The sequence below is a fragment of the Drosophila subobscura genome, chromosome J (genome assembly GCF_008121235.1).
Source record: "Drosophila subobscura isolate 14011-0131.10 chromosome J, UCBerk_Dsub_1.0, whole genome shotgun sequence".
In the NCBI taxonomy this organism is placed as follows: Eukaryota; Metazoa; Arthropoda; class Insecta; order Diptera; family Drosophilidae; genus Drosophila; species Drosophila subobscura.
Genome location: NC_048532.1, coordinates 16989451 through 17013006, shown reverse-complemented (window position 1 = coordinate 17013006; position 23556 = coordinate 16989451). Strand labels below are relative to the sequence as shown.

At 45.7% G+C, this 23556-nt stretch overlaps 1 protein-coding gene across 5 annotated transcripts; it reads left to right on the top strand.

Annotated features, from left to right (window-relative positions):
* Nucleotides 1-618: 618 nt before the first annotated feature.
* On the top strand, nucleotides 619-20451 carry LOC117893822 (solute carrier family 12 member 1). Of its 5 annotated transcripts, XM_034800574.1 has the most exons (20): nucleotides 619-813; nucleotides 11048-11546; nucleotides 13494-13679; nucleotides 13754-13868; nucleotides 15152-15410; nucleotides 15476-15729; nucleotides 15794-15908; nucleotides 15966-16105; nucleotides 16163-16328; nucleotides 16385-16527; nucleotides 16589-16698; nucleotides 16767-16902; nucleotides 16968-17561; nucleotides 17621-17843; nucleotides 18012-18077; nucleotides 18202-18255; nucleotides 18903-19000; nucleotides 19066-19295; nucleotides 19732-19967; nucleotides 20030-20451. In XM_034800574.1, exons 2-20 carry the CDS (start codon nucleotides 11290-11292, stop codon nucleotides 20272-20274), a joined length of 3627 nt encoding a protein of 1208 aa, XP_034656465.1. In that variant the 5' UTR covers nucleotides 619-813; nucleotides 11048-11289; the 3' UTR covers nucleotides 20275-20451. The 5 variants fall into 5 exon arrangements, with proteins under 5 accessions (XP_034656465.1, XP_034656466.1, XP_034656464.1 ...); XM_034800575.1 differs by lacking the exon at nucleotides 619-813 and having other exon boundaries at nucleotides 10935-11546; nucleotides 18202-18249; XM_034800573.1 differs by lacking the exon at nucleotides 619-813 and having other exon boundaries at nucleotides 10935-11546.
* Nucleotides 20452-23556: the final 3105 nt, after the last annotated feature.

Below are 23556 nucleotides of genomic sequence, written 5' to 3'. Positions count from 1 at the left end.
CTTTTTTAATTGCCAAAAGTTGAAGTTGTTCTTGTAGGAATCTTTTAAACTTCACCCCCAGTACATTTTTTATGTTATTTTTTTCAATGCCGCTCTCTAGGCAGCCCTCGCTAGGCTTGTTCAAAAGTAACCCCCGCGGCAAACGCGCTGAATGGGCACATCACAAAGGGTGGCCAAGCCATAAAGAGGCAACACAATGTGTACACTATGTAACAACTGATAGGAGATACATATGTACATATGTACATAAATATGTAGTACATAGTGGCCCTTGGTTGCCCATGCCACATTCAACATCAACATCAACTTCCAACTCAAACTCTCCCATGACCAGCCATGTCATCCCATGCCATGTGCATGAAGTGGAATTTTTTTAGAGCACGTTTCGGCAACTTCGGGAATCGATCACGTCATACGCGCATACATATGTACATACAAACACACATAAGACCAGCGGGTCGTACGTTCGTGTGTGTGTTTGCTATGCTTTGGCTTTGCCGAAGACTCATCGTTCGGTTTCGTTTTGTGTTTGTTCGCCGCGGGCGCACAACTGAGGCGAATTGGCTTGATATTTCGATCTACCCACCGTTAGCTCGTTTCAGTCTTTCGCCGACTCTAAAATCTGAATGTTCCTCCGATCGGAGCAACGCCGCGCAGTCGCCACGTTTTTAGTTTGTTTGTTGATTTCTTGATGGTTGGCCCCCGTGTCTCGTGCAGAAGTAAACATTGGACTGCCATTCCGATACGTTTATTTTGGGTGTCTGCATAAAAAATAGATATTTATTTTTGAAATAAGTCAGCCAAACGGCAAGTGTGAGTTGCATTTTACAGTAAGATTTGTTGTGTGCCAAAAAAAGAAAACAGAAAAGGTCGCGTGTTCCAGGCCCCACCTTTCGTTGTCGTTGATCAGTCAAGCCGATCGATCGCGGAGTACCGTTAGACGCTTCGTAACACATTTAATTACGTTTAGAAATGGGTGCAGTGCCACAATACAGTTACATACATAACTACATTTGTACGTAAAGCTGCGTGAAAGCGACCAGAAAGCTGTTGCGAATGTAAAACGACAAAAAAGTGCCGCCTCTGCCCTTTGGTACATCCAAAAAAAAAATCGAAAAAACATTGAATTTGTGGAAAGTACATTTGGGGAATTTCAAGTGGGTCGAGGAGTGAGCTCTTTCTTGTGTTTCGCTGCCGAGCTGATAATAATTATTTGTAAGCAGACCGCCTGGGAGCTGCCACTCCACCCGCTGGCCGAGAGCAAATGTTTGCCGATGAGTGGCGCGGGGAGAGTGTGTTGTGTGTGTGCCAAGTGAATAAGTGAAATACAAAATCGAAAATCAACCAAAAATTTCTATAAATTCATAAAAAAATACACGACTCTTGCTAACGTAGATCGCAGATATTAATTAATTGCCAGGCAAGCAGCTGGATTCCACTTTCCAAAAGCGATTTTAGGTGAGTTCATACGAGAGTGTCTGTTTCTCTGTCTGTCTACGTATACCGAATATTTATTTACCTAAAAGCCAAATATTATGCCAGCCAGCTGCGCTTTCCACTGGCCTTTGTCTAACTATTTTTCTATGTTTCTATCTGCCTCGTTACGCTCCGAGAATAATGTGGCTCTGCCTTTGTCTCCACTCTGTTTTGCTGTAATTTAATAAACCTTCCACTGTGACAGCAAATTATGAAAGTTAAGCCGAACAAGTGTTTACTTTCGTTGAGATTTCTTTTTGGGTTGTAAATCCCAATTCATGTTTAATGTTTGTGCCACTGGCCACTGCACCAACAAGTGCCTCGAGTGCACTTGAACTTGAAAGCTATTAGCGGCTTTTCCGGGTGGCCAGTCACTCTGTCTCATCAAACTTGTAAAATATGAGGAAATACAACAAGTGCTGCTGCTGCTGCACGATGCAATGGAACGGGCAATTTGTGTTTAGGGCCCAGAGACAGCGTAAGGGTATGTGTGGGCATAGATCATTGTTTTACAGACGCTGTTATGACATTCCCCCAGCGGCTTACATACTATAAATGTCTCCATGTACTTTGCGGTCACTTTGGCACGTGTCACAAATGCAAGCAGACGTCTTCTTAGTAGCATTTTGTGTAGTGAATTAATTAAATTACATGGAAATGTGCACTTCAAATCGAATTAAGTGCCAAGGATTTTTAGGAATTTCATGGCAATAATTTTCGCTTCAATTGTCATTTTAATTGAATAAAAGGGATTTACTTGTGGCTTGTCAACAATTGTTTAATTATGCTGTGGCTGTAATCCTTTCACCTGCACAAAACTTCAGTAAAATTATAAGCAGCTGCCCGGAAGCAGTCAGCAATGCCTGCTGCAGGGTTGCTGCCATCCAACCCCTAACCTAGACCCAGCGATCCACATTCAGGGGGGTTGCATTTGAAGGTCGTGTCCTATATACACAGACACCGATGAGTGGAATGGGCTGGACTGACAAATTCCAGTTCGGATCGGAGCACAGCGACTGTCAGAGCGGATAAAGGCAAAACGAACACATGCCTCGATTAACTTGTCCATTTGCCGAGCCATTGACACAATATAACTAATGGAAGTGCAGCGCTCGACTGCCAGACTGCCAGACTGACTGACTGACTGACTGCCCGACTGTGTCTGTGCGGCGTCTGGTTCTGGGTGGACCAGGAGGTAGGAGGATTTGCAACTCAACTGGCGCTGGCGCTAGCTGATCCAAGGGGCTTTTCTCGTCAGCCACAGACAATAATGACAGACGCAGTTGGACGGATCACAACAGAGGCGAACCAAACAGAAATGGCGAAAGAAAAAAGAAACCTCAACTAATACTCGTAAATCATTGACCTTGCGAACCTTGACAAAAGCGACTGAGTGCCTCCCGTAAACTATAGTTAGTCAAGCAAAATGTGCATAGATGGATGGGAATGGGAATGGGAATGGCACTCACTTGGCGACTAGCGACAGTCTGGACGAGGTAGTCGAGAGGCACAATGCTCATAGCGAAGGTGGACCACGGCGGAAATGGGTCTCTATGAATGCCTGAAAATTATGCAAAGCGGTCAGCCCCAAGTCACGGAATCAAGAGAGCCACTGCATTGCAGCGTTGACAATTTTCACCTTTTTTTCGCCTTTTGTCTTTTGCACGTTTAATCAAGATTTATGACAATTGACGGAAAGGCAGCAACGATGCAAAGACGTGGCAACGCCGCCCGCAACCGTAGGGCGGTGCGGTTTCGGTTTCGCCGTGGGCGTGGGCGTGGGCGTGTGTCTGCCGTGTGTCGTCTGTCGGTCGACAATCTCGGCTACGAGCAAAAGTAAAGACATCTTTTTGCGTAAGAAATGCGCTAATCAAAGTGAATGTGAAGCGTGTGCCGCCAAAAATAATTCATAAAGCGGAATACGCGTTTAATCAGCAATCCCCAAATCAGCGGCAGTCCAGCCAAAGCTTTATGCTCCACTTTTATGCTGTCCAGAAATGTGACCCCACTGTGCATTAGCGCTAAGAATTTCAGATAAGAGAGGAGCCGAAAACCCGAAAAACCAAGAGCCCCAGACGTTTGCTTTGATGTTTGCTGGCTGGTTGGATGGATGGTTGGTTAATGGGTTACACGTTTTTCAACCGAGAGATGTACATACATACATATGTATATATGTACATATGTATCTGTTTTTATGTACAAGCATTTTGCGTTGAATCGCAACTAATGAGCCAGCAGCGGCAGGCCAATTGGCCAGGTAAACTGTTCTCTGTCTCTCTTTTCTTTTCTTTTCTTGCTTTGTGGCGGCCAGAAACTTGAATTTTCACAGTGCCTACGTAGAGTATATACTTTGCTTAGGTTTGCTTTGTATTTATCATATCATTCGCTTTGTTCTCAGCGCAGCTTAGAACCATCTAAAGTACGAAGCGGCAGAAGTCTATCTAAAAGCAAAGTTCGTGAATCATCCGCACAATCCGTGCAATGACCTGTGAAATGATGTGGATTATAGTAGGGATTCTCTCTCTGTCTCTCTTTCTATCCCCCAAAAGTCGAGCTCTCCACTGGCGGGGGAGAGCGCTGCAAATGTTAGACCGCAGATTTATTTTTCTTGGAATTACATTTTCGACCGAATTGTTCATGTGTTAACGTTTTATACATTTTCAAAGGTTATGTTATGGAAAGTTGTGGAATTTGTTCATCAATATTTTGTTTCGTTCCAGCACTCGCTTTTGCATTTATTTCTACATTATTTTAATGTTTGTTTATGCCAAGTGGCTGTAGCTGCGCTGGTACATAGTAGACCTTTAAATTTGCATAGTAAACCTGAAATGGAGACGGGTTTTTCGGCACCCCGCCACCCCGTACTGAGTGGCAGAGCTAGGGCCAGAGCATCAGTTGCTGATTAGAGCCGGCTTAGCGTTTCTTAATTGGCCGAACAAAAGTTATATAAATTTGGTTCCCATCCACAGAGCCACACAAATTAATTGAGAGAACGTGCCAATGTGTGGTCCGTGCTGGGCTCACGCAACAGTTGGCAACAGTTTTTGTGCGGAGAGGGTATTAACGTGGCTTATTTGCCAGCAAAGTTCTACATAATTTACGGCACTGACATTGCCATTGGCCTCTGATACCTGAGCACTGCAATGCTCATTGAAGCCCACACAGCACAGAGGGGCACTTGCATGCGTTCCATTCAGTTGAGACTCTTCAGGTGTAATTTTTAATGGGAAAGGATTTCTCGTTTTCATTTTATATTTATTTGTGTTTGTTGCTGTTTCATCATAAGCTACTTTGAAGCCACTCCATGGTGCTGCAGAAAGCGGAGCGAATAAAAATTACATAAAATATTTGTAGCCTGGCCTCCAACGGTTGCATAAATATTAATTTATTTGTGATTAAAAGCGATGTAAGCATTCAGCTGGAAGGAAATTACACCTATGGGAAAAGGGTTCGAAAAAGAATCCCCTTTGAGCGCAGCTTAGAAATTGATTGGTTCCGGTGCGCCCTAAAAGCAGCATCCAGCGAGTGGTGCGGCATAAGCTGGTCTTTTAGGATTGCCCAAAAAGTCAGGCCTTATGTAAATATGTATGTAAATATGTAAACCTGTATGTACGTGTTTATGTGTCACAAACTGCAACCTGCAGCTGTCGCTCGCACAGTTGCAATGCTAAACCTCTGCATTCTAGTCATGTGAGTGGCATTAGCTGACAACTGGGGACACGATGGGGCACCCCACACCCGCTAGAAGTCGCACATGACCGATATCCATTTTCATGGCACATTTAGGCGGTCATTAAGCTGGCGGCTAAGGCGACAATATTCCATGTGAGACGCCGCTCAAGTTTACGACTCTATCGCTGTCTCCGGGCAGGTGCCTAGCTTTAATAATAAGTAAACCCCCTGCCAGTTGAGTAAAGACTTGAACAATCAGCACGACTCAAATGAATTTTGCTGCTGCCTCAGCAAATAGTCAGAGTGAAAGAGAGAGAGAGAGAGAGGGAGCGAGAGAGCGTTGCGAATCGAGTGACGAATATTCATCGATTGCCATCAAAAGTTCCACGAATTTTGGCTTTTAGTTTCTTTGGTTATTAAAACAGTCATTCCGATTTTTTATTTGTTTTTGTTTTTTTTCGGGCTGTTCGTTTGTTGGAAATCCGAGCGGGGCTGCGGCTCGTGTTAACAAATATTTTCGTTTGGCCGAAGTTTCGTTTTTTCCCGCGAATGTCATAATCTCATAAAGGACATGCGTTCGGCTTCGTTTTCGATGCGAATCGATGACTTCCAAGTTATTTTACATACATAAATGTACACATGCCCTGCCAGCAATACATTTTTATGAACCTTTTTGATTTCGCTGCTTGTGTTTGTTGTGTGTGTGTGATTTTTCTTTGCCTTTGCACTTAATTTATGTGGCCACAAATGAGCCAAAAATAAGAGCAAGTGTTCCACTTTCGGGAACTCCTTGGAGTGCCTGCAGTCAGCTGGGTTACTTACCCCAAAGGCATAATATTTCCATTTCCGAGTCGTAAATACTTGCCGGCGTCCTCGCACTTTACGACTTTAAATCATAAAAAAAAAATAAGCCAACCATTGCCCGTGCCCTGTGGACTTCTTCTGTTTGCGGCATAAAAAAGCCCACGAAATATTATTTATGGCGCTTTTCATTTGAAATTTATAACCGAAAAACCATATGAAATAAATAACCAAAAATGTGCGGCAACTGCTGCTGGGGGCGGGGCCACTGTTGATCCTTCCACGTACTAGCAAAAGGACTGCTGGCTTTAGCTTAAAAGTTATTATTCACCTAACGTAAAGTAGTGCAAAATTGTGTCTAGAAATCGGTGAGTGGAACAGCAAAAACTCTGTCTTTCCTTGCCTTAACTGGTGTGTGGCTGAGTGTCGTGTGGGAGCTACTTAAATTCGTTTGATCACGAAACCCACAACTCTCTTTGGCAGCAGACTCACCCAGATTCAATCAGACACCAAACACCAGACACGAGCGAGAGTGATTCAGACATTGACAACAACCTCCACAGCATGGGCGTCAAGGAAATCCACTTTGGCAGACAGAATTGCATTTCAGACTGTCTACTTGAGTTGGGAAATATTATGCCAAAACTGTACGTGCACTCTGAGCTGTACTTGGACGTATTTCTTCTGCTAAAAATTGCTTTTAAATATGCAATAAAACGTGCAAAATGCAGCACTTTGTGCTAGCTTATTGCTGGTGCACTTAAATGATTGATAATTTGGATTTAATAGTACTGAAACGGACTTGTGCTTGCATCACAGCATTGCCTCATTTCGATGCAATCTTAATTGAGACATCACCAAAACTGTTGCCGCTGCCTGTTTATGGCGACTCTCGCCTGGAATTGGGTCAAGTTTGAATGCGAGAACATTACGAGTACATAAAAGTAGCTTAGTTTAGCCTTTGTTCAACGCATTATCTTTTTTTTTGCATAGAAAAAGCAGCCTGAATACGTGGAAGAGGCTGCAACACATCGCATTTCCTGGCAGTGACATTTACTCCCTTGTATTGTGGTGCGTTGGTGCGACTTAAGTAGTAGCTGGAGTTTCCATTTACCATCCGCTTTTCGACTGAAAATTTTAATTGAAAACGCACTAAATGTAAAATGTAATCGTTGGCCATAAATGCCAGCCAACGAGCACAAAAGAAAAGCAAACTAGTTACACATTACACCTATGCCCCGCTGCATTTCCAGGCACTGATATTTGTAGATAAGTTGGGGAAGCGTACCAAGAAATAGAAGCAGTTTCAAATGAAATTAGTTTTGGGTATAAATAGCAAAATGTGGGAGTGCATAATGAATAATTTGCAGCAGGTTTGTGGCTGAATTTCACATTAAACTAGGGTATCCTCTGGTCAGAGAAAAATCTAAATTAAAATCGATCATTTTAAAGTGGCAATGAAGTGGCGTAAACTAGCGCCAAATGCCTTAAACAGGAGTGCAGCACTGAATGGGGACTCTGACGAGTGTGAAGCTGAGATTTGTGTTAGCTAACTCCAACACTCTCGAGCCCATTAAAGTGTTAATGTCTCTCCTTGGGAAATGACAAAGTTGCGTCATTTCTCTCTGCTCTGACAAGCGTCTAAATGGCTGTCTGTTTGCAGCTACTTTAATCGCTTAAGTATAGCCAAATCCTCGGGCAACAAACAAACAAACAACCCTTTGAGCCTGACGCGGAAATGTGGGCTAAAAGAATTAGCCTGCCAGCCAAAATGGACAGCCATTCTGGTTTATTACTAAACCGTTTGCATTATTCGGCACAGCCCCCCAAAAACCACTTTGCATTTTTCCGACATTCCACGAGCTTCCCTTGGCCGACCGGCTAGTGGTTGTTGTTAGTTTTTGTTGGTTTTTTTGGCCCATTTTGGACGCAGAGTAATGTAATACAATGCGGATCAGCCACGCTTGACTTGCTCAACTTTTGCTTTTGCTTTTGCCTTTGCTGTGTGTGTTTCTGACACTTTGCTATCCACTCCACGCCCCCGTGTTCTTTTCTTCTTCGCAGCTGCCTGTTTGTCGCTGCTCCTCTTTATCTGCCGCCTACCATCCTGGGTCTTTGCCTTGTTAATCCTCTTTGATGCGTATCCTGGCTGTATAGATACAAAAACACAGCCAAAGCTTCTTTCGAACCGCTGGCAGGTCGGCCAACCCAGCTGACCTTCCTGTCATCTGCTGATGCCCGGCATCAGTCAGAAAAAGTTTGTGGATAAAAACGATTGATATCAATATCGGGCAATATGTCCTGCAATGGCGCAGGACATCAGCCAATGACACGTACATACATTGCGTGACATGCTGATGTGCTTGATGTCTGGTCATTAGGTTTAGGTCCTTGGCCACGCCCGTTTGCTAGTCCCTCGCCTGACGATATACTTTTCGATATGTTTTATGGCTGCGGCGCTCTGTGTTTATTTTTTCTGCTGAGCATCTTGTAATTGAGGTCGTGCAATAAAATTTGTAGGCACTTTCGTTTTGATGACCTCTGACTTGACTTTGCGACTGGTGTGAATGGAATTTAGTGCCCTTGCCCACGGCTATGGCTGCCTTTTACAACAAGTTATGCCATGTCCTTAAGCATTGCTGTAATCCGCACATAAAAGAAAGCCAAAAAAAGGCTTAAAGATTTCTGAAGAAAACTCCGATGCGCTCTAATTGCCATTTCTGCCGTGACGACTGCACCTTGGGCCGCCTGCCTGCACGAATCCTTTTTAATATGTCTTCAAGGACTTCGTTCGAAAGCTCAGCTGGTGGGCAGGGGGAATTGGCGCCAGTGCCATTAAAGCCGGCATTTAATTCGGGGCCGTAGAACAAGTTGTAAAAAAAAGAAAGAGAAAAGCGAAAACGTATTTTATTGAAGCAATTGAAACGCGAATGGGCGTTGAATTGAGCAATGAAAAGAAAAACCCGCCGAAGACCCATTCGACAGTAAATAGGCAATGGAAAAGCAGATTGGGGCTGGGGCAGGGGCAGGGCAAGATGCCGGAATCACAGTCCTGCCGCAATCGCAATCGGTGAAGAAATTGCCCCATCGGAGCCCGTAGCCCGTTAAGCGGATGTGGCAGTGTCAACAATTATTCAGATACGCTTTTCTTTTTTTTACAATTGTTGCCCCCGCAGCAAATTCGTTACGAGACTCGGGAATGGGTTGTTAAACGGAGCCTCCGCTCCCTTTGATGTTTAGAGAATGAGTTTCATGGCCCAATTAATCAGAACACAGCAGCGTTCATAAATCAGCAAAACTTTGGCGCAGACTTCAGTCGGGAGTGGGTGGAGCTGGGCGCTATCTGGGGGCGCCTGGGGCCAAAACTTTGCTCTTTGGCTGCTCGCCTTATCAGGTCATGGCCTGCAGTAGTCTCTGTGCTGGGGTCAACAGGTGACACTCGCTGATAATCTCGAATCTCGAAGTTTGCTGCAACTGTCCCAGGCGGGTGGTGTGGGGGCTGGCTCCCATCGGACTCTCGAATTAAGTTCTTAATTGCCACAATAAATTCGTGCAAATTCTGATCCCCAGCTGAACAAAGTTCCCACAAATTCTGTAAAAATGTCGTAATTGGCGTAATTGCCTTGCCCCCGCCTACGTTTCGCTTGCCATTGTTTGACTCTTCCATTATGCTGCTGCTGCCGCCCCTTCTGCTGCCGCTGGCTCTGCCGCTGCCGCTGCTGGGCGTTTTTGTTATGCTAATTGTTGGGCTTTTGTTGCCTTTCGCACTTGTCGCCTCCAACTTGACCCATAAATCGCACATGTAGTCCGTTCCGCTGCCACGCTGCCGCCGTTTCCCGTGACAAATGGCCTCCGACAACTGTCATCAGCTGGCGGCGCAACGACTCCTTTTGGGCCGTGGCATTGGCTTATGGTTTTGAATTTCTCCAAAAAGAAGAACAAAGCCGTCACACACACATTTGTCAGGCATCGCACCTGGCAACCGCAACGGGGAACTAATCATGATTAATTTGCATCAATTGCCCCCAGCAGCTATTTTTAGTCGAGCGACAGAGACAGAGACAGCCACAGGCTCAAGCCCCGCGGCTGCACTCCGTTTCGTTTGCTTTAATCGTTGCACGGAGAGCTTTTACGCTCTTCCGCAAAAAGAACAATTAAGGCAGGCTGATTTCTTGTGTGCATGCAAAGTGAAAGCTCAGAGCGGGGAGAGTGTGACAGCTAGCTGAGAGCGGAGACGAAAGCGGAGCCGAAAAGAAAACAACAACACACTGGATCAGTGCAAGTGCAAGCACATTGCTGCCTACCTGAGCTAAAAGCTCGCGCATTGATCCAGCAGCAACATGATTGAACTTGCTCAAAAAGCTTCGCTTGCAGCTAGTGTGTGCGTGAACGTCTGGAAGAATAAACGCAGAAAACAAATTTCATGCACAAGCCAAGTGCCGCAGTTCTTGCATGAAAAATAATTGCATCTTTCAAAACAACTTTAAAGCCAAACCCAATGCAGCTTCAGGAAACATTCCCATTTTTTGTTGTTCCTTAAATAGAAGAATTTATAAAAATAGAATAAGAGCTACAAATAAGAGGCTCAGAAAGTAATCCAAACAGAAACAAGACAAAACAGCAAAGAAGACAAAAGAAAAGGATAGAAAAAAGTGTACGCGTATGTATATTTTTGCATCTCCTTTTGTTTCGAAAAGCAGGAAGAACTTTTCTCTCGTCAAGTAGGGAGGTGGCCCGAGAGGTATTATAAAACTATGATATGAATGCGAATGTGAATTTGTTATGAATGAGCGCTTGTGGCCACACATGGAGCAGGACTGAGCCTGGTCCTCTTCGTTTTGTGGTTTCGCCCACTTACTGATTCAGCAAATTCTGTTGAGCCTGGGTAACGGGAATAGGAATAGAAATAGGAATTTTTGATGAGATTTTTATTTCAGTTTGATTTATGTGCATCTTTTTTTCTCTTTTCCTCTTTCTCTTTGCAGATTTTGAGTAGCTTTAAGCTTAAGGCGCCGCGTGGGGAGAGACAGAGAGCGAGCGAGCGAGAGCGACTTTAATCGCAAGTAACGGATGTTCTGATTTTGCTTTTGCCCCACAGACCGACGAAAAGGACACACAGAACGGAGGCTTATATACACAATTAGCCACAGTGAATGGGTCCAGAGCCGGATACAACGATTGAATACGAAGAGCAGGAGCTCTATCGGAGCCGCACACGGAAACCGCAAAGCAGGAACAACACTCCCCTAGGCGAGGATACAGCCAGACCTAGACCCACAATCCGAACACCAATCCACTTCCCAACAAGCAAACACAAACACAACCCAACACACACACGCAATGTCGGACACAACCTCTTTTGAGCTGGGATCGGCCTCCGACCGACCCCCGAATAGGTTTCAAGTGAATCCGGTCAACGGCAATAGTCGCAAGACACAGGCGCCCGCACCCCCAACGGGGCTAGCCGACGGAACCGGCGACAGCCAGGGACAACACGAAGTCTACCGCCGGCTGACAAACATCGAGGGAGACCTACTCGAGGACGACGCCTTCGATGCTACCCAAATGCTGAACAAACACCAGCCTAGGCAACAGAGGTGAGTGCGGGATGCGGGTCTATAGGGTTGTAGCCATCTCGGGTGCGGTCTTTTGGGTACCGCGACCTTTTGCCCAGTGTGCCGTCCATTGTGCAAAAGAATGGAAATTTTCTCTCCCGAGAGAGAGTTTTTCATTCTTCATTTTTCATTTGAATTTTCTGGTAATTGTTTAGTGTTTCATCAAACGAGGTTGTTGCTTTTGTCGCCTCCTCTTGTATTTTGTCTGCGCGCTTAATTATGGCGTTAACATTCCGCACTCGTTCAAGGCGGGGCTCAAGCTCCGCTCCGGAAGAGGAAGATGTCCGGGGCTGCCTCCGGAATGCCTCAGAAGTTATGAGCGCACAGAAATAGCCTACCTTCGGGGTTCAGTATTCCCATCCCCCTTTCCGCTCACCCATATGCAGATGAGTGAGTATATTTTCCGGGTATTCAGATTGCTGGCCTCATAACTGGCAATTGCTCAGACCAGCCAGCTCCCTGTGTCTGTGGAATGTGCTGGCTGCTTGCCTTTTAATCATTCACGCCACATTTGCTGCAACAGTAATTTGTAGCAGGACAGGACAGAGCCAGGGCCCGGGCCATCATTCAAAATTGATTAAATTTTGTGGAATTTTGTCGAACTTAATGCCCTGGGAGTGGCCAGCAGCAGCAGCCATTCCTTTTGCCAGCGCGCATCTATCAAGTTACCCAAAAGTTGGACGACCTTTGGCGCCCCCAGGTTCAACACTCGACAAAGCAGCAAAGAGCCAAGGAGTCAGCTCGTTGCAGCTTGACGCCGATACAGACAATGGCACACGACGAATCACAGACTTTTCTAATAACAATCATTTACGCCTGTGTTCCCATCAGGCAATTTGCATAAACATCATGGACTCGTGTTGGAATATTGTAGGTGACCAAAGCAGGAGCAGGAGCAGGAGCAGGACGTTCTCCTCTGTATATTGTATACAAAATGTTAATTTCAATGTGACGTCACCTGGTGGCAAGGCATTAGAGTCCCAAAATTCTCTCTCAAGTCGAAGTCTATGTTAATGAGGCTTATGATAATACTTATTATAGCCCGTTTATTGCCTACTTGGCAGGCACTCGTCACGAAATGCGTTACGCGGAGCTGAACGTGAGGCTCTCCTTCTTCCTGGTCGCATGGGGCAACCACGCCCACTGCCCTCCGCCCTCCGCCCTGCTGCCTTCAAGGTTTCCCTTATGCCTTTTAATCGGCTCAAATTGGCAGCCATCATGGCGGCTGGTTTCGCTGAATAATTTAATGCTAAACTCACTGAAGGAGACGCTCGCAGCTCTTGACGCTTAAAACAAGTGATTTGTGCTCGCTCGCAGATTGATAATTAATTTCTGATACCAGGCATGCCCAGCCTCCGACTTTGACTAGCAATTCCATTGACTGTTGAAGCCTGCGGCCCAGCCAGATAGAAGCCAAAGAGTCAGACAGACAGACAGACAGACAGGCACACACGCCCCATATATCATATCACACAAATATCCTGGGGGCCCTTGATGGGGCCAACACTCGACTACAAGTTACACTTCTGCCACTTGCCACTTGTCTGCTTTTGCTTGAGGAACATGGCCAGAATTTTTAAAGAGCTCCATGAAAAATGTGTGCGGACTGGCATTGACGCGTGTAATCAGCAGGGTGCCAGACACTGACACTCGGCCAGAGAATAGCACCAAAAAAAGAGCCAAGTGCAGGGGCAGTTGAACTGCCAATCTGCCCGACTGTGTGCGTGGGTGTGCCCGAGGCAATCTGCAGGATCCTAGCACAATGAACAGCAATCAAAAACTGCAAGTTTCCAACACAATCGAATTGGATTTCAATTGATTTTAAATTACTTTTTCGCAGGCCAATCGATTGCTGGGGAACTCACAATTAAAGCTTGTTCCTTAACGTACCTCAAAGTAAAACCTTTTCTTCTTTGTTCTAATTGGCAGGCAGTCCATCAAGAGCAGCTTTCGCGACAAGGATAAGCCGTCGCGCTTCAGGGATCTGAAGCAGACGACGACACGCTTTCAAGTGGACCCCAGGAGCGGCGACTCGGACGAGTCCAACGATTCGCAGGAGGAGCGCGAGCTGCTCGACAGCGAAATCTACGATACGAAATATGGTAAAAGTTTTCGGTCAGTTCTCCTTTTTGCCGCCACTTTGTCTCCACTTCAACTGACCTTTACAATGCCCCCCCCCACAACCACAGGCACTTTACGCGCGAGGCGCTGCCGCGTTTGGACAACTACCGGAACATGATGTCCATTCAGGCGGCCTACCGTCCCACACTCGATGAGCTGCACAACGCCACGCTGACGGGCAAGGTGAGAGTTCCCTCTGCCCTCTCTTTTGCCCACTCTTTTGCCCTCTCTCTATCCTTTTGGGTTCAAATGTATATTAACGCCGCAGCCATAAACCCCTCCACAGCCAAGGGTCACAAATAACAATTTTGCAGGCGCCATAAAATAACAATACGCATGCTTTACGATTCGCAAATTTAAATTTATATTTATACGCACAACGCCCCGTACACCCCCCTTCAATTCTGCGCAAATTCAATACCGGACCCCGCATCCGGCAATCGATTCTGTGCGGTGGCGCCTCCACGCTGGGCGCGTGACTGCCGCAAAAGTCGCAGCACACGGCGGTCGTTATCGTTAGCATGCCCTTGAAGAAGTCCCAAGAAATCCTCGAGGATTTTGCTTGTCAGTTGCAGTCATTGCAGCGTCAGGGGGGAGGCCCAAAAATTGCAGTAACTGAATTGTCCTACGACAGCTAAAGGCGATGCTCCCGAACCTCAGACGACAGGCAAAGGCCGCTGACTTTTCTGACTCACTTTGAGCGCACTTTGAGCTGCACAGGGGGGACATGGAGGGTTTGCAAAGACCTAAATGCAATGACACCAATTGGCACTAATTGATTTCCACACTTTTGCCCCAATGATTGCTGACAATTGAAGGCGTAACGTGAGGCCTGGCCATGACTCGCATCTAAATTAAATTGTTTTTTTTTTTGGGGCAATTAATGCGTTGCACAACAGCAACACAAACAGCAATGAAAACATCGCCCTGCGGCATTGATACAACACCCTTTTGAGCTGACTTAAAACTAATTAAACTTAAAATTGTTGAAGCTGATTCTGCTGCCAATTGAGTCTGCGGGGTTGTCGAGTTCAAAAGGTTCAATTGGTTTAACTGCTGAGGCTGGCGCATGATTAATTTATTAGCAATTATTAAGAATATTAAGAAGCATTCATGGGGTGAGTGGAGGTCAGATTCTTGAAATTATTGAAACGAAGTGCAGCCAAGAAGAGAGCAAAGCTGCGGGGCTGCTACAGGGTTTGCGGTTATCTCTGCCAGAGTTTGCTCAGAGCGAAGCGAAGTCCTTTCATGGCTCGCCCTGGCAAACATTTACCCAAAACCCACTGCCAGGCGGCACCCTCGGGGGGAGCAAGTGTTTCCCGGCATCATTTATCAACTCCAGACAGCTTTATTGAAAATTTTGCAAAGCGGCCAAAGCCAGAGCCCAAAAACCGAAACCGAAATCGCAGGCCCAACCATTTGCTGTGCACCTGCCTCATGCCACATCCTCCCATCTCCGTCCACAGAACACGCACAGCTTGACGCGGAATCAGGATCCCGAATCGGGCGTCATGAATGGCATGTTGAAATTTGGCTGGATCAAAGGCGTGCTCATACGCTGCCTGCTCAACATTTGGGGCGTGATGCTCTTCCTGCGCCTCAGCTGGGTGGTGGGACAGGCGGGCATCATCGAGGGCTTCGTCTTAATACTGACAACGACCGCTGTCACGACCATCACGGCATTGTCGATGTCAGCGATAAGCACTAATGGTGTCATCAAAGGAGGTAAGTCCCCACAGCCTTACCTTTTTGCTAGAGACATTTATAAATGGTTTTAATGCCTCATCTAGGTGGCACCTATTACATGATATCCCGCTCGCTGGGCCCCGAATTTGGCGGCTCCATTGGCCTCATTTTCTCGCTGGCAAATGCCGTCGCCTGTGCCATGTATGTCGTCGGCTTCTGCGAGTCCATGTTGGCCATGATGACGGACTTTGAGTGGCAAATTGTCGATGGAGGTGTGCAGGATGTGCGCATCATTGGCTGCGTCACCATATTGCTGCTGCTGATCATCGTTGTCGTTGGCATGGAGTGGGAGGCGAAGGTCTGTAGGATTTATTTGTAGCCTCTAAAGATCTTTTGTTAACTTTCTTTCTTCTGTTTTCCAGGCACAAATTGGTCTCTTGATCATTCTGCTGGTGGCCATTGCGGACTTTGTTATTGGCACCTTCATTGGACCCAAGAACGATGAGGATCGCGCCAAGGGTTTTCTGGGCTACAATGGTGAGTCCCTTGCTGCACTTTTGGTTCAGGATTTACTAATGTTTCTCCCCCCCACAGGCACCACTTTCAGCACCAATCTGTTTGCTGATTATCGCGAGGAGAAGGGCGTGCAGCATGACTTTTTCTCGGTCTTTGCCATCTTCTTTCCAGCTGCCACAGGCATTCTGGCGGGTGCCAATATCTCTGGTGATCTGAAGGTATGTCGCTGAGCACTTCTCTCTGCATCTTGTTTTATGTTTTTTCTCTGCTTTTAGGATCCTCAAAAATCCATTCCCAAGGGCACCATCTTGGCCATTGTCATTACCACTGCCACATATTTGATTATGGTGCTGCAGTGCGGTGGTGCAGTGGTGCGCGATGCCACTGGCAACATTTCGGATGCGATCAATGGCTCCTTTGCGTTTCTCGATTGTGCGAATGGTGGGTAGATCCTCCTGCTACTTGGCCTGAATTTATTGCATCCTTTTCCCCCACAGGTGACTGCAAATTTGGGCTGCAAAACTCTTTCCAGGTGATTGAGCTGGTCTCGGGCTTTGGGCCGCTCATCTACGCGGGTTGCTTTGCTGCCACATTGTCCTCGGCGTTGGCCAGTTTGGTCTCGGCACCCAAAGTGTTTCAGGTGAGGACAGAGCCAACAATCTTCGAGCTATTCCTGACTGCTTTTTGCTCTACTTTCCCAGGCACTCTGCAAGGATGAACTCTACCCAAAGATCGTCTGGTTCGCCAAGGGTTTTGGCAAGAACAATGAGCCCGTGCGTGGTTATGTGTTGACTTTTATCATTGCCTCTGCGTAAGTCTGGATGGGATTTAAATGGTTTTTAGACCCTCTTTCAACTGTCTTTTGTCTCTGCTTTATAGCTTCATTTTGATTGGAGAACTCAATCTGATTGCGCCGCTCATTTCGAACTTCTTTTTGGCCGCCTACATGCTGATCAATTTCAGCACCTTTCACGCCAGTCTGGCTAAGCCCGTGGGCTGGCGACCAACCTTCAAGGTACGCCCTCAAACACTCCATTAAAACAGCTTCCCTATAATGAAATTTCTTCTATTTTGTGGCAGTATTACAACATGTGGCTGAGTCTGCTGGGCGCCATACTCTGTGTGGCCGTCATGTTTCTCATCTCGTGGGCCACCGCACTTATCACATTCTCCGTGGTGCTGGCTTTGTACTTAATTGTGGCCTACCGCAAGCCGGATGTCAACTGGGGCTCCACCACGCAGGCGCAGACGTACAAGAATGCCCTGATGTCCGTGCAGCAGCTGAACAATGTCGAGGAGCACGTGAAGAACTATCGACCGCAGATCCTCGTGCTCTCGGGACTGCCCAACACACGCCCCGTGCTGGTCGATCTGGCCTACATGCTGACCAAGAACCTTTCGCTGCTCGTCTGCGGGCATGTGCTGCGCGGCTCCAGCTCCCAGAAGTATCGCACATATCTGCAGGAACGTGCCGCCAATTGGTTCCGCAAGCATCGCGTCAAGGGCTTCTATGCGCTGGTGGACGGGGAGGACTTTGAGTCGGGCACACGCGCCCTCATGCAGGCCACAGGCATTGGCAAGCTGAAGCCCAACATTCTGCTGCTGGGCTACAAGACTGACTGGCAGACGTGCGAGCACAAGGAGCTGGATCAATACTTTAATGTGATGCACAAGGTAGGGTCCAAGCACTTGCATTTGCCATTGTCTGCAGCTGTTTCCTGTTCCCCCTGTAGGCCCTGGACATGTATCTCTCGGTGGCCATTCTACGCGTGCCCCAGGGACTGGACTGCTCGCAGCTGCTGGGCTCGCAGGATGGCTGGAAGACCGTGTCGGAAGTGCCGCGCACATTGCAGCCCAACGAGAGCTCTGGGGATTTGCAGGCGGCGGACAGCAGCGCCAGGAATGGCCTCGGTGGCAGCATTGACTCGCTCAGCCGCAATGTGTCCGTGTCACAAGGTGAGAGATGGCAGCAGCCAGCAGCCAGCTCGTTGTAGCAGCAGGAATAATTCTCTTCTTCGTCTTTGATTATATTTTGCATGACAACCCACACACAATAATTCCGCACCTAACCCAACACTCTGCAACGACCACTTTTTGCACCACAAAATATGTAAACCAAAACAGAGGAAGGCGGCGGGATCGCTGGCCATGCCCTGCTCCACGCGGAGAACAGCCTGAAGATGGTCAAATGTAAGTAGCATGAAACACGCCGCCAATCAAAGGTCTAAACTCTACTCCCCCAAATCTGTGATTGCGTATACGTAACGTATGCCCATTTCCCCGTTTCCTGTTTGATTGGGGAACCTTTATGCAGTGCGCTTTAAGCAGAGTCTGCGTCGTATGCGCTCCTGGCCCGGTGCAGGTGAAGGTGAAGTTGTTGTGTTTTTAGGCTAATGATTTACGTGTCCTTGAAGTGCTTGCAAATGGGAATGTTGTTAGGCTGTTGTAGGCTGATTAGGTAAATATATGTATACGACTATGAATGCCGCACCAAGACACACCCCACGCTGCCCTGCATGTGCCTTGCCTTGCCCTGTCCTTTCTTAACCCTTTTGAATGCCCTGCCTGTTGCCTTGTTGGTTGTTCCAATTAAGCCCATAAACTTGCCAACAAATTAACGAAACTAAACCCAAGCTGCTGCTGCCACACACACGCACGAGGTGCTAATGGAGAAGGCTCGCCCCGGAGCACAAAATTAATGCAAGGCTCGTAAATTTGAAATTTAAATTTTGCCAAATGTCCCGCTGCAAATCCCTGCTAGGATCCCCTGCATGGCACATGGCACGTGCCACAAAGGAAAACAAATAAAGTGGACTCCGGCTCCACTCCGTTCTGCTCTGCCTGATAAAGCAGCAAAATTGAATATTGAAAGGCTTCCACTTGCCTCTTGCCTCTGTGCATGTCCGGAATGAATTGAAATTTTGTATCTTGTATCCTTTGTCTTGCCGCTGTTGCCTAGACTCTAAGCTTGCTTCATGCTGCCCGCTTACTGACTGCAATCCTTTTTGCCTGCAGCCTCCAGCACCAGCGACCTCTCGTTTATAGCGAGCAATCAGGCTAAAGATGTTTCCGGTTCACCAGATCCACTCGAGGCCAAGACGGCCAATGTGGTGGTAAGTGTAAGCGGCAAATGCATTATGATAATTATTAATGGTGTCCCTCCTGTCACCTGCCACAGCCCAACACGCTGCGCAAGTCCAAGCTGAAACACGATGATCCTGCTTCGCTGTACAAGGGTCCTGGCGGCTTGGAGCTGCCCAAGGAGATACTCAGCGACCTCACACAGTTTACGCGTAAGCGTAGCCATGCCGTCATCGATGTCTGGTGGCTGTACGACGACGGAGGACTCACGCTGCTGCTGCCGTACATCATCAGCACGCGGCGCACCTGGCAGTCATGCAAGCTGAGGTGAGTAATGGAACGCGTGGAAGTGGGAGCTAGTTTGATGGTGAATTTAGGCATTTAAATCCAAAGGGAAGCAAGGGATTTTTCACTTGTTTTTTGTTGATTCAAAGTGGAATTAGCGCTAGTTAAAGACGTGCCAAAATTACAGAACTAACAGCAGCAGCGGAGTCCTTTAATATTCAATGCCAAAACGGAAATAGCATTCGTCAGAGCTGTACCCCAATGATAATTTCGGGGAAATACCCACCCAAATGTGTTCCTTCGAATTAATTAATGTGCAGCAAACTCACATTCGTGTTGGACTCTCGTTTCCAAGTAAAACTCATTTCGGTTGCATGCATCAAAATGTGTTTCGAGTCTGCGGTTTATATGGGACTCTGTGGCTCTCTGACTGCTGCACTGCATTTTCATTTATAAATGTTTATCAACTTCTCTTTAGGGTTTACGCACTGGCGAATAAAAACTCGGAGCTGGAGTTTGAGCAGCGTTCCATGGCCAGTTTGTTGTCCAAGTTTCGCATTGACTACTCTGACCTGACGCTGATACCGGACATAACCAAGAAGCCGCTGGAATCATCCACGCAATTCTTTAATGAGCTCATTAAGGACTTCGTGGTGAGTGAAAAGGACACAGAGAACGGCAACAGCAGCAGAGCAACACTCAATGAGGATGAGAGTAAGTTTGAGAGTAAGTCTCTGCCTTTAGTTCTTATCAATTCTGCTCCTTCCCCCTTTTAGCACTCATAACGGACGATGATCTGCTGGCCGTGCAGGACAAAACCAATCGTTATCTGCGCCTGCGAGAGTATCTGCGGGAGCAGTCCACCAAGTCGGATCTGGTGGTCATGACATTGCCCATGCCACGCAAGAACATTGTCTCCGCACCGCTCTACATGGCCTGGCTGGAGAGTCTCAGTCGGGACATGCCACCGTTCCTGTTTGTGCGCGGCAACCAGACGAGCGTGCTGACATTCTACTCGTAGAGGCAGCACCCGGGGAGGCATTCTATTGTATTCTACTTACACTCACACTCACTTTTATTGTTAGCTGTACGAGTATTTTATTCTTAGCTGTACCACCTATGTACAGTTGTGTTCAATGAAATAGTAGTGCCGCGCCACACAATTTTCACAACTATTTTTGAGACCCTTCCAGTCTTTCGAATTGAACAAGTGATACCTTTTTGGAAAGCCTGAAATGTTCACATTAGAACCCAGAAAGAATCCTGGAACATTTGCATTCCATCTTCTTGTTTTACATGACTTTAGAAAAATACCCATGAAAACTGCTGTTCAATAAAATAGTAGTGCTGGGTGCAAGTATTAAAAAAAAATAAAAAAACAAATTAAATCAATTCAAAAAAGTTACCATCAGTAAGCTTACTTTATATAATTAATATTTTGAGGAAAGAAATGTTTGAATATAGCGGTAATTTTGTTTTTTGGAGCGTAGAAGTAATCAATGAACGGTTCAATATGGGAGACTTTAGAATTCGACTAAAAACTAAAATCGGGAGGTATAATGAAATTCAAAACTAATTTGAATGTGCTTTTACTGTTATATTAAATAGTTTAAACTAAAAGAAGCACCCTGAAAAATGATTTTTTATGCGAAAAAATTGTCTTTTAGTAGATGGTCGAAGATGGTTGAAGGCAAGACCAAGGTCTTCAATATCCTCAAAAGTTATGAAAACAATTTTATATCGCTCTGAAAGTGTTTTGATAGCTAATACACGACTGATTACACATTATTTAGTTGCAAGAGGTCCCCGGAAGCTACGCGTTTGAGAATAAAAGCACATGGGTACACGACTCATGTTTTGAAAAATGAGGACATGAGGCATGTGGACTGGGCCGTGTCACAGTCCGAAAAAAATACTTTTGACAGATGAGTGTAAAGTTGTTTTATATGGTAAGAAAGACTCAAAAGAATATGTTTGGTGTTCACAGATATCTGATAACTGCCCAAATTCTTGAAAAAAACAACATTGGGCATGTTGGGTTGACCCTTATGGGCTACAGCCCATATAAACTCTTACTTCCTAGCCTTATACTGACGTATTTCATAAAGTGGTGTGTGCCAACATACTTTATAATACAATATAGTAATATTACTATTGAAAAATGCCTATCAAAAGAATCTGTCATCAAGATATTGATCTGAAACACTCAAGAAAGCTCGCTAGGAATGGAATTTTATCCGAAGAGGTCGACACTTTTCCATGTCTTGCTCAGTCTCTAGACCAAAATCCCAACGAAATCTTATTGTAAGATGTGAAATGTGTTATTACTATTACAAATCCGTCAACCAGAGCACAGTTTTGCCAAGGTGTTTAAGAATTATAGTCTCAGATCTTATTTAAGCTTGGGCAGTACCTTATTTACACATGACAGGTGGGCGTAAGCCCATAGTGAAAACAAATTTGATTAAAAACTACATATTAAACCTCAAGAAACATATAGAACATGAAACATATGCACTAATTCCAGTTTCGTTGTTTTTTTCAATTTTCTAAAATAAACACTACTATTTTATTGAACAGCATTTTTTATAGGTATTTTTCTTAAGTCATGTAAAACAAGAAGATGGAATGCAAATGTTCCAGGATTCTTTCTGGGTTCTAATGTGTACTTTTCAGGCTTTCCAAAAAGGTATCACTTGTTCAATTCGAAAGACTGGAAGGGTCTCAAAAATAGTTGAGAAAATTGTGTGGCACGGCACTACTATTTCATTGAACACAACTGTACATACATTTTTAGGGAGAGGAGCGAAGCGGAGAGCCATGGAACGGAGACCCCGACATGGACGCCCCCTGATGCTCCTCTCCTCTGCCTTTCCATTTCCACACGAAAAATATTTTCCCTGCAAGTCGCTTGCGAGTTTAAATTTTGTTTTAAATACAGTGCAAGTAATTTTTAAAGCGATTTATTTTCCTTACTCAACATAAACTTTAACTTAAATGCTGCTTTTTCGCTGCATTAACTTCGTGTCAACAATAGTTTCAATTCAATTTGAATTTTCTTAAGCAAATAAGCAAGGAAGGACAAACAGCAACCAGAAACCCTAAAGCTATTTGGACTTGCACTTAACTGCCATCAAAAGCGGCTATTAATGGAAATGTAATATATTTTTCATTGTTGGACAAGGCTTCATCCTAATCTGCAGCTCGGTGAGCGGAACTGTTTGGAGTCGCAGCAATTTTCGCTCATTTGAAGATATTTTCTTGACCAAAGACCGCTCTCTGACAGACTGTAATAAAAGCAAAATGAATGCATAATTTAAGGCCATCTGAACAGCAACAAGGGAATCGAATTTGAATGCAATATTTTCTTCTAAGTATTGACCAAAAGAAAATCATTGAAAATCTTTTCCAAATCGAGCATCAGAAGGCCCTTTGCAATGGGTCAGAGGTGAGACTCTGCTGCCCTTAGCCCTGGCACTGGCAGTCGACATAATCAACTTTTGCCATACATAAATATTTAGCCAGCACCCAGCAATAAATTAAAGTCAGTGCATAAAAAAAGAGCCATACAATTTGTATGCAAAAAATGAATGTAGAATGCAATCATCAAATGTGTTTTGTTGCTTGCTTTTTCGATGTTTGAATTGATGCTTAATGCGTGCACTTTATTTGGCTGTAATTTGTTCAACTCGGCACAAAGGGTGCACCGTGTGGCTGATGATTTGCATTTAAATCGAGTTGAGCACTTAATTTGAATGGCCATTAATATTAATACGCTTGTCAGGCAGTGAAAGCAAAATATCAGGCTAAAAGCCGATAGGCTGTAGGCTGTAGGCTGTAGGCTTTGGGCCTCTGTTATCCCTCGATTGTCTTTTATCTTCTGGTGGTTTTAAAGGAGCCAACTTTAAGTACACTTTGCGGCAGTCAAACAGCAAATTCAATATGCCCGCAGAATATATTTGAGTCAACAATTTTTATCGTTTCGGCTTGGACTTGGACTTGAGCCCTCCCCCCTGCTGCTATCTCTGGTTCAGTGTCCCGAAGGCAATGGACTTGTTGATTTGTGCCTGTGTTTTTGCTTGTGCTTTAGCGTAAAAACATAAATAAATATTTAACGAGTCAGGCATTGTCAGCCGCACGGCAGCCACAAAGGAGCCAACACACATCGAGGAATCGAAGCATCGAGGAATCCTTTACCAGCAGCAGGCAGAGTCTCAGGCGGCCAACAAACTCTCAGGCTGGACACGTGGCCATTTTGCAGAACTTTGCACTTTGCACACAGCATGTGGACACTTCACAGCGC